Source organism: Oryx dammah, unplaced genomic scaffold (genome assembly GCF_014754425.2).
Source record: "Oryx dammah isolate SB20612 unplaced genomic scaffold, SCBI_Odam_1.1 HiC_scaffold_26, whole genome shotgun sequence".
Taxonomy (NCBI): Eukaryota; Metazoa; Chordata; class Mammalia; order Artiodactyla; family Bovidae; genus Oryx; species Oryx dammah.
In genome coordinates, this window is record NW_024070210.1 from 79041907 (window position 1) to 79055132 (window position 13226).

General features: G+C 57.8%; 1 protein-coding gene across 1 annotated transcript; it reads left to right on the top strand.

Annotated features, from left to right (window-relative positions):
• Positions 1 to 1505: 1505 nt before the first annotated feature.
• On the top strand, positions 1506 to 11821 carry MMP14 (matrix metallopeptidase 14). Its single transcript, XM_040227198.1, has 10 exons — positions 1506 to 1864; positions 5765 to 5913; positions 6174 to 6296; positions 6642 to 6949; positions 7499 to 7660; positions 7936 to 8096; positions 8473 to 8611; positions 8734 to 8884; positions 9329 to 9444; positions 9805 to 11821. Exons 1-10 carry the CDS (start codon positions 1760 to 1762, stop codon positions 10137 to 10139), a joined length of 1749 nt encoding a protein of 582 aa, XP_040083132.1. The 5' UTR covers positions 1506 to 1759; the 3' UTR covers positions 10140 to 11821.
• The last annotated feature ends 1405 nt before the right edge of the window (positions 11822 to 13226 follow it).

A 13226-nucleotide genomic window follows, 5' to 3' on the forward strand; every position in this document is an offset into this window, starting at 1 on the left:
TTTTGGCAAGAAAATAGTATCAGTTTTCCTACACTTCAGATAGCTGGCCCTAGAGGATACTCCCACTGGGAAGGCAGACATGGGAAGAGCCAGCTTGGGTGTTGCATGTTCTGCTGAAGAGTTGGATCCCGAGGTTTCTGTGGTTCTGACTGAATTCCAAAGGTTGGTTGGTCCAGATTTCCCGACTTCCATTTGTGTAGGGGAGCCCTGAGGTACTCAGTCCCCAAACAGTCACTGTGTAATGGGCACCTAGTAGCCACCATGTACTTCCATAAGTCCCTTAGCTGCACAGGCCCCGGGAAACCTTTCATTTTATTGGTCATGGCTCCCCCCATGGATTTCTGAGAGAAAAAGGACCCATTACAGTACAGAGTACTGGGCTTTTCCATTTTCCTGCCACAAAATGTGATAGTTCCTGGATCTCTAGGATTTATGGAACTTTCTACCTGAAATAATTTCTGTCCAGCCTCCTTTATTCCTTCCCTTGTTTTCCCTCCCCTCTTCTCCACCCCTGCCCCCCACTACCTCCTTCCTCTCTGGCTGACCAGTGCAATTCTTGGATCTTAGATTTTGCTGATGGTCGACTTTTCTGTCTCCCACACTTTTCCTGCTTCTGTTGTGTTGCTTTTCCAGATCTAGCCTTCAACCTCTTATCTGTCTCCCATTCCCACTGCCTGCTCTGGCCCGCCCTCCCCCTTCTCTGCATACCTCCATCTTTTGTTCTGAGCCTAGGCCGCCCTTGAAGGAGGAGGGTATGCTCTCTAAGGGACCGTCTCCTTTTCCAGTGTAGAGGTGGAACCCCCATAGTCCTGACTCCCAGCCCCTCTTTTCTGCAATCTTACCAAACTTCATTTGTCTTTCCCCAGATGCCATGGCCTTGCACTCCTTTCCCGCTGTAGTTTAAGGGGCAGTAGATCACAAAGGACAATAATAAAGGGAGCACATGTGTCTTTCTACAAAGACAGGACCCCCAGATCCAATGCGGTGGGATTTGTCAGTGGGTAGTTGCATTTTGTTATTGTAGCATCCCCCCCCAACCCCCTGCAGGGGAGGGACAGGTGGTTGTCAAGAATAAGGGACAAAAAATTCGATATGGTCAAGCCACAGGTCCCAGCAGACAAACCCCCAAACCAGGTCTCTTGAACATGGAAGACCCCACCACCACCATCCCAGACTGAGCTCCATGTTTGCCCCACTACTGAGCCTAGCACTTCCCACGGAAGTGACACAAATGCTGAAAGCAGAGGAATCAAGCCACCCAAAATATGCTTAGAAGGAAAAAGTGTCCCACATCCCGTCCCGAGTCCCCCCAAGCCCCCCGCTCTCGGCCTCAACCCCTGCAGATGGCAGCCTCCACCACAGAAAGGCAACTTAGGAGTTTTTTTTTTTTTTTAACTCGACTTTTGGCTGTAATTGGATTCAGGCTGAAACAACCACGTCCGCACTGGGAAAGGAGGGCATAGGGGCGGGGGCGGAGGGAGGCTGTGGGAGAAGGGAGGGACCAGAGAAGAGAGCAAGAGAGGGCTCGCAATCCAGTTCGCCGACTAAGCAGAAGAAAGATCAAAAAACGGGAAAGAGGGGACGAGCAAACAGGCGTCTTCAAGACCGATCCCCTCATCTCCACGTGGACAGCGCTCTGGGCATCCAAATTCAGTGCCTACGGAAGACAAAGGCGCCCCGAGGGAGTGGCGGCGCGACCCCAGGGCTTGGGCCCGGCCGCGGAGCCCGCTTGGCCCGGCTGCCTGGACAGTCGCGGACCATGTCTCCCGCCCCACGACCCGCCTGCAGCCTGCTGCTCCCCGTGCTCACGCTCGCCTCCGCGCTCGCCTCCCTCAGCTCTGCCCAGAGCAGCTTCAGCCCCGAAGTAAGTGAGCTCCTCCGGCCCTGTCCGGAGTCGCGCCCGGGGAGGCGAGCCCGGGGGTCTCCGAGAGGACAGCCCCGGATCGGAGGGGCGAGCGCTCGGGATGCCGGCTCCTCCGGCCTGCAGGTTCCCCCTTCCTCTCCACTTCCTCTCCCTTCCGTCCTCATCTCCAAACTTTCAAGTCCATCGACTTTGCCTCCTCCAACCACCCCCCACCCCACTGCGCGCTGCCGACTTTCTGTCCCGTTCCTTTCCTTGGAAGAGCTTTCCAGCCGGAGCCCACTCCCCACCCCTCCCCAGCTCCCTTGGGCTCTAAGCTCAGTTCTGGAACGGGTCGGGAGCCTGATAAATATATGGACTCCGCTCAGAGCCCGCGCTGTCCTGGTTTCTTGTCCTGTGCTAGTTTGTTGTTCAACTTTACAGCTCGCAGGCGCTCGGCCGGCCGCGAGGCTCAGGGGATCGCGGCCCGGGCCCCACACGCTGCGCCCTCCGCCGCCGCCTCCCTGGCGGTCCCGACCCTCTTCGGACACATCGGCTGCCAGGTGCGGTCGGGGGCGGACGGCGGAGCGGCCCCGGCCCCCAACCCACCCCCGCCTCCCCGAGAGGTCCCTCAGCGTCCCGGCCGCAGCCCTGGCGTCGAGGGTCACGGCGCTGGCGCCCTGGCCCGCGTTTCCGTACACACAAAGCTCTCCTTGTGAGCTGGGGGCTCGAGCCGGCCGCCGCCTCCTCGTCCCGCTCCCCCTTCGGCGCCTTTAGGCTTTTTGGTTAATTGCTTTTTTGTGTTAATTGCACGGAGACTTGGGGGCGTTGTACGGGGAGCGGGGTGAGGGCCTGGTCCAGGGCGCCCGCACAGGTCTTCGCTGACTCCGTTGCCCCCGCCTCTCCACCCCGAAGCTGTCCCACCGGGCCCGGGAGGAAGCCGCGTGGGAGGTGTCAGGAAGTTTTTCCTCTCCCTCTCTTTTATTTTGGGGTGAAGGTGGGAGACGGATTTGATCAGTTTCTTATTTTGGGCCATCCCAACCCACTCAGCTCGGCCAGGGCCTGGGTGCGGTCGGGAGGGGCAGGGAAGGGCCCCTGAGCAGGGGGAGGGGATCTGGACTTGGCTTCCTCCCTCCTTGTCCCGGCTCTGGTTCCACCCCCGGAGAAAACCTCTCCAGAAAGAACACACTCTCTCTGTCCTGAAGGGATCTGAGGCTGACAGAAGTGTGGCCCTCGGAAGGGGGCGACCAGGGAAAGTGAAAATCTGCCCGGACTAAGCCTGACTTGGTCCAGGAGGAGGCACCCTGTTTCCAGGCCTGGAGTCTTCATCAGAGGCCTAAAGGGGAGAGCTCCTAACAAAAGGAGCCTGGGCATCTAGGGGGCTTCCCGCTGCCAACTTCGCCAGCCCTGCCTTCCTTCCCTTCCCTGCCCCACTAGGTCCCCCAGAGGAGGGGCGGCAGACCTGGCTCTGTTTTAAGTGGATCATGGGCATTCGCAATTTGCTTCTGAGCCATGGAGGGATGGGAGGCAGAAGGAGGGAGGAGCAGGCCCAGAGGCTGGGATCCAGGGCCTGCAGAAGAGCCAGAGATCCCCGCAACTCCTCTTCAGGATGCTTAGGCCAGAGAAGTGGGCCAGGAGTGGAAAGGGGTTCCTTGTCCTTGACTTCCCCCGGGGGAATACCTTCCACCTCTCGATTTTCAAGACAAAGCCAGCCAACTGAGTTCTCTGATCCTACTGCGTTGCTCTCTCTCTGGGCCTGTCTGGAGGGAGAGAGAGCTGGGGTGGCCCAGGCCTCAGGCGCCGGCTCCCTTCTAGCACCTCCGGAGTCCTGCACCAGCTCCCGGATGGACAGCCCTCTCCTCCCCTTGGCCAATCTGGCACTCGGCCCTTCCCCCACTCGGCCGCAGACACAAGAGTCCTCTCTTCTGTGGTTCAGACCTCATAGTCTCCTCTGTGGTTCTTGCTTTGCTCAGAGCCTAGGCCTGGGAGGAGGAGAGGAATGGGGGGCACTTCCTTTCCAGGACTTGTGGCTCACTCGACTCCAGAAAGTCCCTTTCTTGACTAAGTCCCCACCTTTCTCTACTGGATATGGATAGGGTGGAGGTTGGTGGGTGTGAATATTCAGACCTGTCTGCCTCCTTGAAAGACTCTTCACAGGAGGGATTTATCCCAGAGCTTCCGGATGTGGGTTTCCCCCACCTTTCTGCTGCCCTCCTTTCTGTCATCCTGCCCTAGGAGCTTTGCCCCCCTGAGGGTTTCGGGGCCTGACCTCCGTCTTCCTGCCAGCTCCAACAGCAGTGGGCCATTCCCATCTTTTCTCAAAGTTGAAGCAGCTGCTCCCCTAACAGAGGGCATAAGCCCAGGGGTGTGACTACCCTACAGGTGAGGCCAGGGGCAGAGGGAGTTTCCTGCATACTTGGGCACAGGGCCACAGCAGGTCTCCCGCAGGCAGTAGCTGTGGCATCAGTCAGCACAGGTCAGGGCAGGTTTAGAGCTCCCCAGAGAGCAGCCCGGGATAGGAGCCTCCTGCTCTGCTCCCCAGAGGTTAAACTTTGCTCCCCCTCCCCCACCCTGAGGAGGGGCTCTCAGAGCGGGTGGTGCTGGGGTTGTTCTGGCCAGGCCTGTTGGCTGAGGAAAAGCTGGGTTGTTTACATCTTGATCCCTAACTCCCCGTCATCAGCCTTGGGGGATCACTTCCCAGAACCATGTTGCAATTCTTGCCCCTGCGGGCTCAGGTCCCCAGTCAGCTGCTCCTGAATCACCCCCAGCCCCAATGCAAGCGCACTGCTCCATCCCTAAGGCCTGGCCCTGGAGGGAAGGGTCACATACAGAGCCATCCTAATGACCTGGAGTAGGAGACGCACCTCTGCTCCGAGTTCCTTTCGCGGGAACCTGCAGCCCCCCTACCCTGCACTCTTTCAAGAACAAAGCTGGAGCAGGGACTAGAGTTAGGGTTAGAAGTATCTCCCTATCGAGGCTCTGAGCATGTTTATGTTCCACATATAACTTGACTCATTTTACTTTTCCAACCTTAGGAAAACACTCTATTGTTCTTAGAATAAAGGCTGACTTTCCGCAACAGGGTTTTGCAGTGTGTGTACCTTTCAATCAAACACCAAAAATATAATGTTATGTTAAGGTAATATGCCACCCTTTATATTATGAACAATTCAAATCATACCTGAAATAAATTACAGTCACCAAAATACTAAATAAAACACTAACCCTAATGCTAACCACCACCTCAATCTCCCACTCCTCTTTTGAGAACCTTAAATGGGATGTTAGGTCCCAAGTCCTCCGTCTCATGCTGCCTGGGTAGAGACAGTGAATAGCAGGATCCTGGCTCTTTGTCTAGTCACATCCCCACCACCTCCAAAGACCCCAGCTTCCTCTGTCAGCAGTCAGCCTGAGCCCTAGCTTCTTTTCTGCCCTCCTTCCAAAAAGATCTCAGAGCTGTGTATATCCTGGAGGCATGCCTATCCCAGGAGAACCTCGTGCCAGGCCTCAAAGTGGAGCCCCCTCAGCCTCTCCCTTCTCCATCTACCATGGGACACACCCCAGCCTCAGGTAGAACATGCAGTATTTACAAGAACACTGACAGAGGAGGAGAGAGCTGGAAGGGATCTCGGCTCTTAGAAGACATCCTAGAACTCAATTAAACACCAGGGCTTCCATCAGAAGGGTTACAGCCAAAGCGCAGAGCTGTGGCTCCCCACCCCTCCAAGAGGATCAGCCATACTAGGACCTGGGCCAGAGTTTGGGTCCAGCCTGGGAGTTCTTCCAGACCCGTTGCCAGAGCCAGGCTGGGAGCTCATGGCCCTTTCCACGCCAAGCCAAGCGTGTGTTCCAGGTGCCATGAGGAGGCAGGGGCTCCCCTTGGGCCAGGTGGGGATGCTCCAAGCCACACCCCTTTCCCCACAGGCCTGGCTGCAGCAGTATGGCTACCTGCCCCCTGGAGACCTGCGGACCCACACACAGCGCTCACCCCAGTCCCTCTCAGCTGCCATCGCTGCCATGCAGAGGTTCTACGGTCTGCGAGTGACAGGCAAGGCTGATGCAGACACCATGAAGTAAGTGCTAGAACCTGGCCGGAATTCTGCCCAGCACCCACCCACATGACAAGCAGAGAGGTTGCCACCTGAATGCCTAACCCTACCCCTGCACCTCATCCCCAAAAGATGATCCTGACCCTCTCCTGTTCACCCAAACCTCATGATCTCACCTCTTCCCCACACTGACCCTGGGGCCAGACATTCCCCCTCTCCTCTGAAGACCAACGTTCTTTCATGTACTCTCCTGACCACAATCACCACACTCCAACCCACCCCAGGGCCATGAGGCGCCCCCGCTGTGGTGTTCCAGACAAGTTTGGGGCTGAAATCAAGGCCAATGTTCGAAGGAAGCGCTATGCCATCCAGGGACTCAAATGGCAGCATAACGAGATCACTTTCTGGTGAGTCCAACAGGCAAGTGGCCTTTCTCACATCACGTTACCCTTCCCTATCAGGGATGCTTAGAGACTCAGAGGCCCCCTTCCCTACTCACCCCTGTTCCTGCAAAGCATCCTTGGGAGTAGGGAGGAAAATGGCTCCCATCCTGGAGAGAGGTGCAGTCCTTGGAGGGTATATGCCAGGGCTAGAAGGCCCTCAGTTCTTGGGGCAGAGGCATTGTGAGACAGCAGGAAGCGCCGGGTCAGACAAAGATGGCTGGGCGGCTCAGTCAGACCTGGGAGAGTACAGGGAAGGAGAGTTTTGCCCCTAACACACTCCCATCCTCTCCCCACGTGGCTGGACCTCAGCATCCAGAACTACACCCCCAAGGTGGGCGAGTATGCCACATTCGAGGCCATCCGCAAGGCATTCCGAGTGTGGGAGAGTGCCACGCCACTGCGCTTCCGAGAGGTGCCCTATGCCTACATCCGTGAGGGCCACGAGAAGCAGGCCGACATCATGATCTTCTTTGCTGAGGGCTTCCATGGCGACAGCACGCCTTTCGATGGCGAGGGCGGCTTCCTGGCCCATGCCTACTTCCCAGGCCCCAACATTGGAGGGGACACCCACTTTGACTCTGCCGAGCCCTGGACTGTCCGGAATGAGGATCTAAATGGTGAGCGAGGTAGCCCTGGGTCTCTTATCCCTTGGAGAGTCAAGAGTCGTTTGCATGCGGGTTCTCTGGCCTCCTCCCCAAAACTCAGACCCCCCGCCCCCAAATCACAGGGCTTGTTGGGAACCACAGAGATCTCCTGGTCTGACTTCCAAGGAAGGCAGGAATCCTGTTTTGACCTATTTACATCTGGTCCCTCCATTCACCCAATAATTAACTTCCCAGTCAAAAACTTTGAAGCATCTGCATCAGCCACTTTTCCAGGCAAATGTCGTGACTGGCTCCTGGGAGAAACTGAGGCCCAGATAGGACCTCAGCTTCTCTTAACACAACCCTCGCTGGAACTGGGATCCGGCCAGTCTCACCTCTACCCAGAAGAGTTGCTAACTGGCTTTGTGCCTCAATTGCCAGATATGAGGCTGGAACTCAGGGTTTGGTCACTTCGGGTGGAAAATTTGGCAGGCAGGCTTCACTGTGAAACTTCTGATGGGGAAGCAGCGAGTGTGAGGGGAGGGACCCAGGCTGCCATCATAACCAGCCCCATCCCCCCAGGGAATGACATCTTTCTGGTGGCTGTGCACGAGCTGGGCCATGCCCTGGGCCTTGAGCATTCCAACGATCCCTCGGCCATCATGGCACCCTTTTACCAGTGGATGGACACAGAGAACTTTGTGCTGCCTGACGACGACCGCCGGGGCATCCAGCAACTTTACGGTGACTACCCTATGCCCACATCTGCTCCTTTCTCTCTGCTGCTTGTCTCCTCCAGATCTCTCTTGCCTGAGCATTTCCCCCTCCCTCATGCCCTACAGTCTTCCCGTTCCCTCACCCCCGCCCCATGACTCCACCTCCATCGCCCCCACTTTTGACCCCACCCCTTCTGTCCTTTCCCAGCTGATTGCTTCAGTCTCCCCACAAGGTGTTTTCTGCCCATGTGTCTGTCCTTTCCTCCTACTCTGCCAAAGTCTGAAGTGCCCCTCATGTTCCAGGGAGTAAGTCAGGATCCCCCACCAAGATCCCCCCTCAACCCAGGACCACCTCCAGGCCTTCCGTCCCCGATAAGCCCAAAAATCCCACCTACGGGCCCAACATCTGTGACGGGAACTTTGACACCGTGGCCATGCTTCGAGGGGAGATGTTTGTCTTCAAGGTAAAAGGAAGAGGTGGGCTGGTGTGGGGGACAAAATGGCTCTACGACCGGGTGGCAGGGTGGGCACAGAAGCAGGAGGACGAAACACTGTGAAAGTGAATCGCTCAGTCGTGTCTGACTCTCTTCGACCCCATGGACTGTAGCCTACCAGGCTCCTCCATCCTTGGGATTTTCCAGGCAAGAGTACTGGAATGGGTTGCCATTGCCTTCTCCAGATCTTCCCGACCCAGGGATCGAACCTGGGTCTCCCGCATTGTAGGCAGACGCTTTACCCTCTGAGCCACCAGGGAAGTCAACCTACAAAACTGAGGCAGTGGGGGAGCTTTGGGGACTGAGCTGGAGGACAAAGCTAAAGACTGAATGAACTGCCTCCCAGGAGCGTTGGTTCTGGCGCGTGAGGAAAAACCAGGTGATGGACGGATACCCCATGCCCATCGGCCAGTTCTGGCGGGGCCTGCCTGCATCCATCAACACTGCCTATGAGAGGAAGGATGGCAAGTTTGTCTTCTTCAAAGGTAACCAGACATTCTGCCGTAGTCTTTGGGTGTGGGCGGGGCTCCCTGAAGGAGCATGTTCCACTTGGCTCCTCCAAAGACCCCAGGTGGAATGAGATCCTGCCCTCCCCTCCCCGCCCCAGGAGACAAGCACTGGGTGTTTGACGAAGCTTCCCTGGAGCCTGGCTACCCCAAGCACATTAAGGAGCTGGGCCGAGGACTGCCTACTGACAGGATTGATGCTGCTCTCTTCTGGATGCCCAACGGAAAGACCTATTTCTTCCGAGGAAACAAGTAAGACCTTGCCTTCCTCTTCACACACCACCCACCCGATTCCCTCAATTCTAGTGGAAGACCCACTTGCCCCCCGAGATATCTCCCTGAAGAAGGCACTGGCTGAGCCTCTGCTGTTGCCTAGCAACAGGCAGCCTCCATTGTGCTGAGTGAGTGGGATATGACCTGGTCACCATCATTTTAGACCTGGTCACTTGACTGCTTCTGCCCCAGCACCACGCCTCCACCCCAGCTGCCAGGCACTGTCATTAAGGGCTGCTGGCGGCTCCTTGCAGCCTGGGCCCTCCCTTCCGCCCCCAGCTTCCGCTGCTTTCAGCTCCAGGCCCTCATTAGTCAAAACCCCTGGCCCCCACCCTTTGCTCACTGGTGAATTCAGTCCCAGGTCACTCCCCTCAGAGGATGTGCCCAGTGTCAAGCCGCTTCCTTTCCCCGCCTCTCCTCTAGGTACTACCGTTTCAACGAGGAGCTCAGGATAGTGGAAAGTGAATACCCCAAAAACATCAAGGTCTGGGAAGGAATCCCTGAGTCTCCCAGAGGGTCGTTCATGGGCAGCGACGAAGGTGAGAGGGGCATGGGAGGTGTCGGTGAAGGGAGGACAGGACAGGGAGTTAAGGAAGAGCAGGACGAAAGACCGAGAGTGTTGGGTAGGAAATGGATGATGCTGAGAACCAGGGAGCCCTGTGCCGGGCCCTAAGTGCTTCCTGCGTTTCAGACCCTTTGATCTGCCCCACTCTCTGAGCCTGGTGCTGTAGTTACCTGGCTTCATAGCTGAGGAGACGGGTACTCAGAAAGGTGAGGGGATGAGCTCAACGGGCTTGCACACTTACCGGTTTTCTTCCGCTCTGCTTCTCTCTTTGGCTCTGCTCCGGACACCGCGTCCACCTCGCGGCTTCCACGCCATCCTCTTGCTGACCCTGCAGTCTTCACTTACTTCTACAAGGGGAACAAGTACTGGAAATTCAACAACCAGAAGCTGAAGGTTGAGCCGGGCTACCCCAAGTCAGCCCTGCGGGACTGGATGGGCTGCCCATCATCGGGGGGCCAGCCGGATGCGGGGACTGAGGAGGAGACGGAGGTGATCATCATCGAGGTGGACGAGGAAGGCGGCGGGGCGGTGAGCGCGGCCGCCGTGGTGCCCCCCGTGCTGCTGCTGCTCCTGGTGCTGGCGGTGGGCCTCGCCGTCTTCTTCTTCAGACGTCACGGGACCCCCAAGCGACTGCTCTATTGCCAGCGCTCCCTGCTGGACAAGGTCTGACCCCCACTGCCGCCCGCCCACTCCTACCACGAGGACTTTGCCTCTGAAGGCCAGTGGCAGCAGGTGGTGGTGGGTGGGCTGCTCCCGCCCAGCCCCAGCCCCAACCCCAGCCCTCCCCCTGTCCCTTTTTCTCTGTCCCACAACTGGCCTCTCCCACCCTCCACGCTGGCATTGCTTCTTCCCTAAATGGGTCCCCCCGGGGGCTGAGCAGGGGCCGCCCTCCCAGCCCCTGCCCCTCAGGGGCCCCCACGGCTTGGTGTGTGTTCAGCCCCATCTGAATGTCTGGGCTCTGCACTTGAAGGCAGGACCCTCAGACCTCGCTGGTAAAGGTCACATGGGGTCATCTGCTCCTTTTCCATTCCCTGACATACCTTTAACCTCTGAACTCTGACCTCAGGAGGCTCTGGGCACTTCAGCTCCGCAATCCCCTAGGTGTACCCAGTTGGCAACCTCCCACCACTCCCTCTGGCTAAAAGAAATCTAATCCTGTTGTGGTGGGAGGAGACCCTGAGTAAGAGAGTGTGGGTTACACAGCCACCCTAAGACCCTGGGAGGAAAGCTCAGCGAGGGCCAGTCCTCTCCACAAACATATGCCTCTGCCCCACCGGCCCCTGAGAACTTCCACAGAAGGAGCCTGAGCCATTAGGACTAAACTGGGGCTGCAGAAACCCTTGACAGCCCTACCCTCCCAAACATTAGCCTCGGATGGGGATGTCAAGGTTGGAAGAGCTGAGACCAGGGGTGCAGCCACCGGGGTGGGGCCCACGAGCCCCAGGGGGTGAGCCTGGAGGCCACAGAGAAAGAACCTCGCTCATAATGCAGGCAGCTGGGGTTAGGGACCCAGGGGCAGAGTAGTCAGAGGGGACAGGGCAGGACCAAAAGGCAAACCAGGGAGGCGCAACAGGAGTGGATGGCTGAGGGCCAGGCAGGGACACCACAGGGTGGGCTGTGGTACCCGGGGGAGGGCACTTTTCATTGGCGCTCTCAGGAAGGGCTCAAGAGAGGCACACCTGCTCCTGTTTGGGTGCCCTGGCTTCAATCAGACAGCGTGGAGGGCAAGGCAGGCAGCCAGAGAAAGGGGCAGAGAGGGTGCCCGTCGGGGATCGGTGGCTCGGGACTTTCGTGAGAGCAGCCACCTAGTTAGGGAGCCGAGGATCAGCCTGCCTCAGCCATCTTCTGCAAAGGGGCACCAGCCTGGGCGTTTGCGTCAGGTTAGCCCCTCACTTCCCGATGCCCCCCACCACTCAGCCCTTCCTACAGGTGTCCTGCCCCCACTCCCACCCAGCCTACCCGTTTGAAGTCTCCTTCGGCCACCGAGGGTGGTCATGGTACCAGAGACTCGGGAGCGTGAGAGGCCCTGTGGGGGCAGTGAGAGGAAAGGGATGTCAGGGGTTGGGGGGCAGGGGGGTGGGAGAAATGGGGTGAACGGTGCTGGCAGTTCGGCTAAAGTTGTCTTGTTTGGGGTTTTTGTTTTGTTTAATGTATATTTTTATTATAATTATTATATATGAATTCCCTTCAAATCGTTCCTTTTTGTTAACAAGGGGCATGGGGTGGGGTGGGGGTGGGGGCAGAGGCATCCGACCCCAGGAACCTGCAGGGCGGGGCTGGGTCATTGCCCTCTAAGGACATTTTTGACCTTGTTCAACCTTTCCACAAAGAATAAACAGTGTTTCACATTCTTTGTGTGGCTGCAGTTTGTGTGCCTGGATGTGGCTGCAAGGGGAATGGAAAGCAGGGGGGCCCTGCAGTGTTTTCCGTGAGGTGGGGTTTTGGTATTTTTCATAAAGGAATATGTTTATTCTCAGTGGACGAAAGGGATGCAGGCACCAGAGCTGGGGGGGAGGCGGGCATGCTTTTGGGGGGCAGGGGAGTGGTCCACAGAGGCCAGCTAAAGCTACTGTACTCCAACCTGGCCTCTGAGGCCCAGGACTGCAAAGGCAAGAGGAAGTGGCCAAGCTGAGGCTACTCGGAAAATCTTCCTAAATTGCGTTACCCTGTCGTGTGACCCAGCCGCAGGCCCTCTGCTTCCTCAGGCCTCGTGCTGGCTGCTGGGGGATCCCCCTGCCACAGTAGGCTTAAGGCTCGGGGGCAGGGCCCTCTTCCCAGCCCTCAGGACCTCAGCCTCTACCAGGCCCGGGGCTCCCCTGCAGGGGCAGAAGAGACAGGAAGGGAGAAGGTTGCCACACGGCCAGTTAGGAGCAGCCTATCTGGCCAAATGAGAGTCTCACCCCAGCTGCCCACGAGAGGCAGGATGGTCAGGTAGGAAGGGCAGAATGACAAGGCTTTGTTTCCTCTTTCCCTAGAAACTGATGCCCTAGACAGGGTTCCCAGGCTGTCGACCCACCCTTCCACCAAAGCAGCCCGGAGGGAAGAATCAGCTGCTGAGTCAGCTCAGCTGAAGGGGAGCAGCGCTCATTCTTCCCTCCTTCCCTTCCTGCCTCAGCCGGGCCCTCCCCGGGCTCCAGCCCAGGGCCCCTCCACGGCCTGCCTCCAAGAGCCCTGGCCCCACCTAGGCCAGGCGTTCTATCCAGCTGCTATTCAGGGCTGGCGGGTGTGATTGCTTTGGCAGAAGGGGTACCCCACCTTCCTGCCAGCCAGGAACCCTGACCCTACGCCTGGCCTCCTGCGCCTCTCCTGCCAACAGCTGTTTGGCACAGCCTGTGCATCTCTGTGGAGTTGGATACCACCTCCCTGCCACCCTCACCAGAGGAGATGGGGACCCTGAGAAGTCAGGGGCGTCTGGGGGCAGTGGGGCCCATGCGTGTGGCAAGGAGCTCAAAGATGAGCTCATGGCCCCTTTGTGTTTTTGTGGCTTACATCTGGAGGCAATTACAGATGTTATCCAGTGGGAGTTCTGCAAAACACAGCTGGAGCCAGCGGAGGAGCACGGGGAGGGGGGGACTGCCAGAGGGAAAAGTGGGGGGAGCCTGGGGCTCCCGTGGCTGGACTGTGGTTTCCCCATCACGAGGAAATTGTTTGGCCCTGATTCTGGAATCACAAGATGCTCTCTGAAGCCAAGGGGGAGAGATGGAATGGAGGACCAGAGACAAAGGGGGAGGAAGAGGTGGAAGAGGCTTCGCAAGC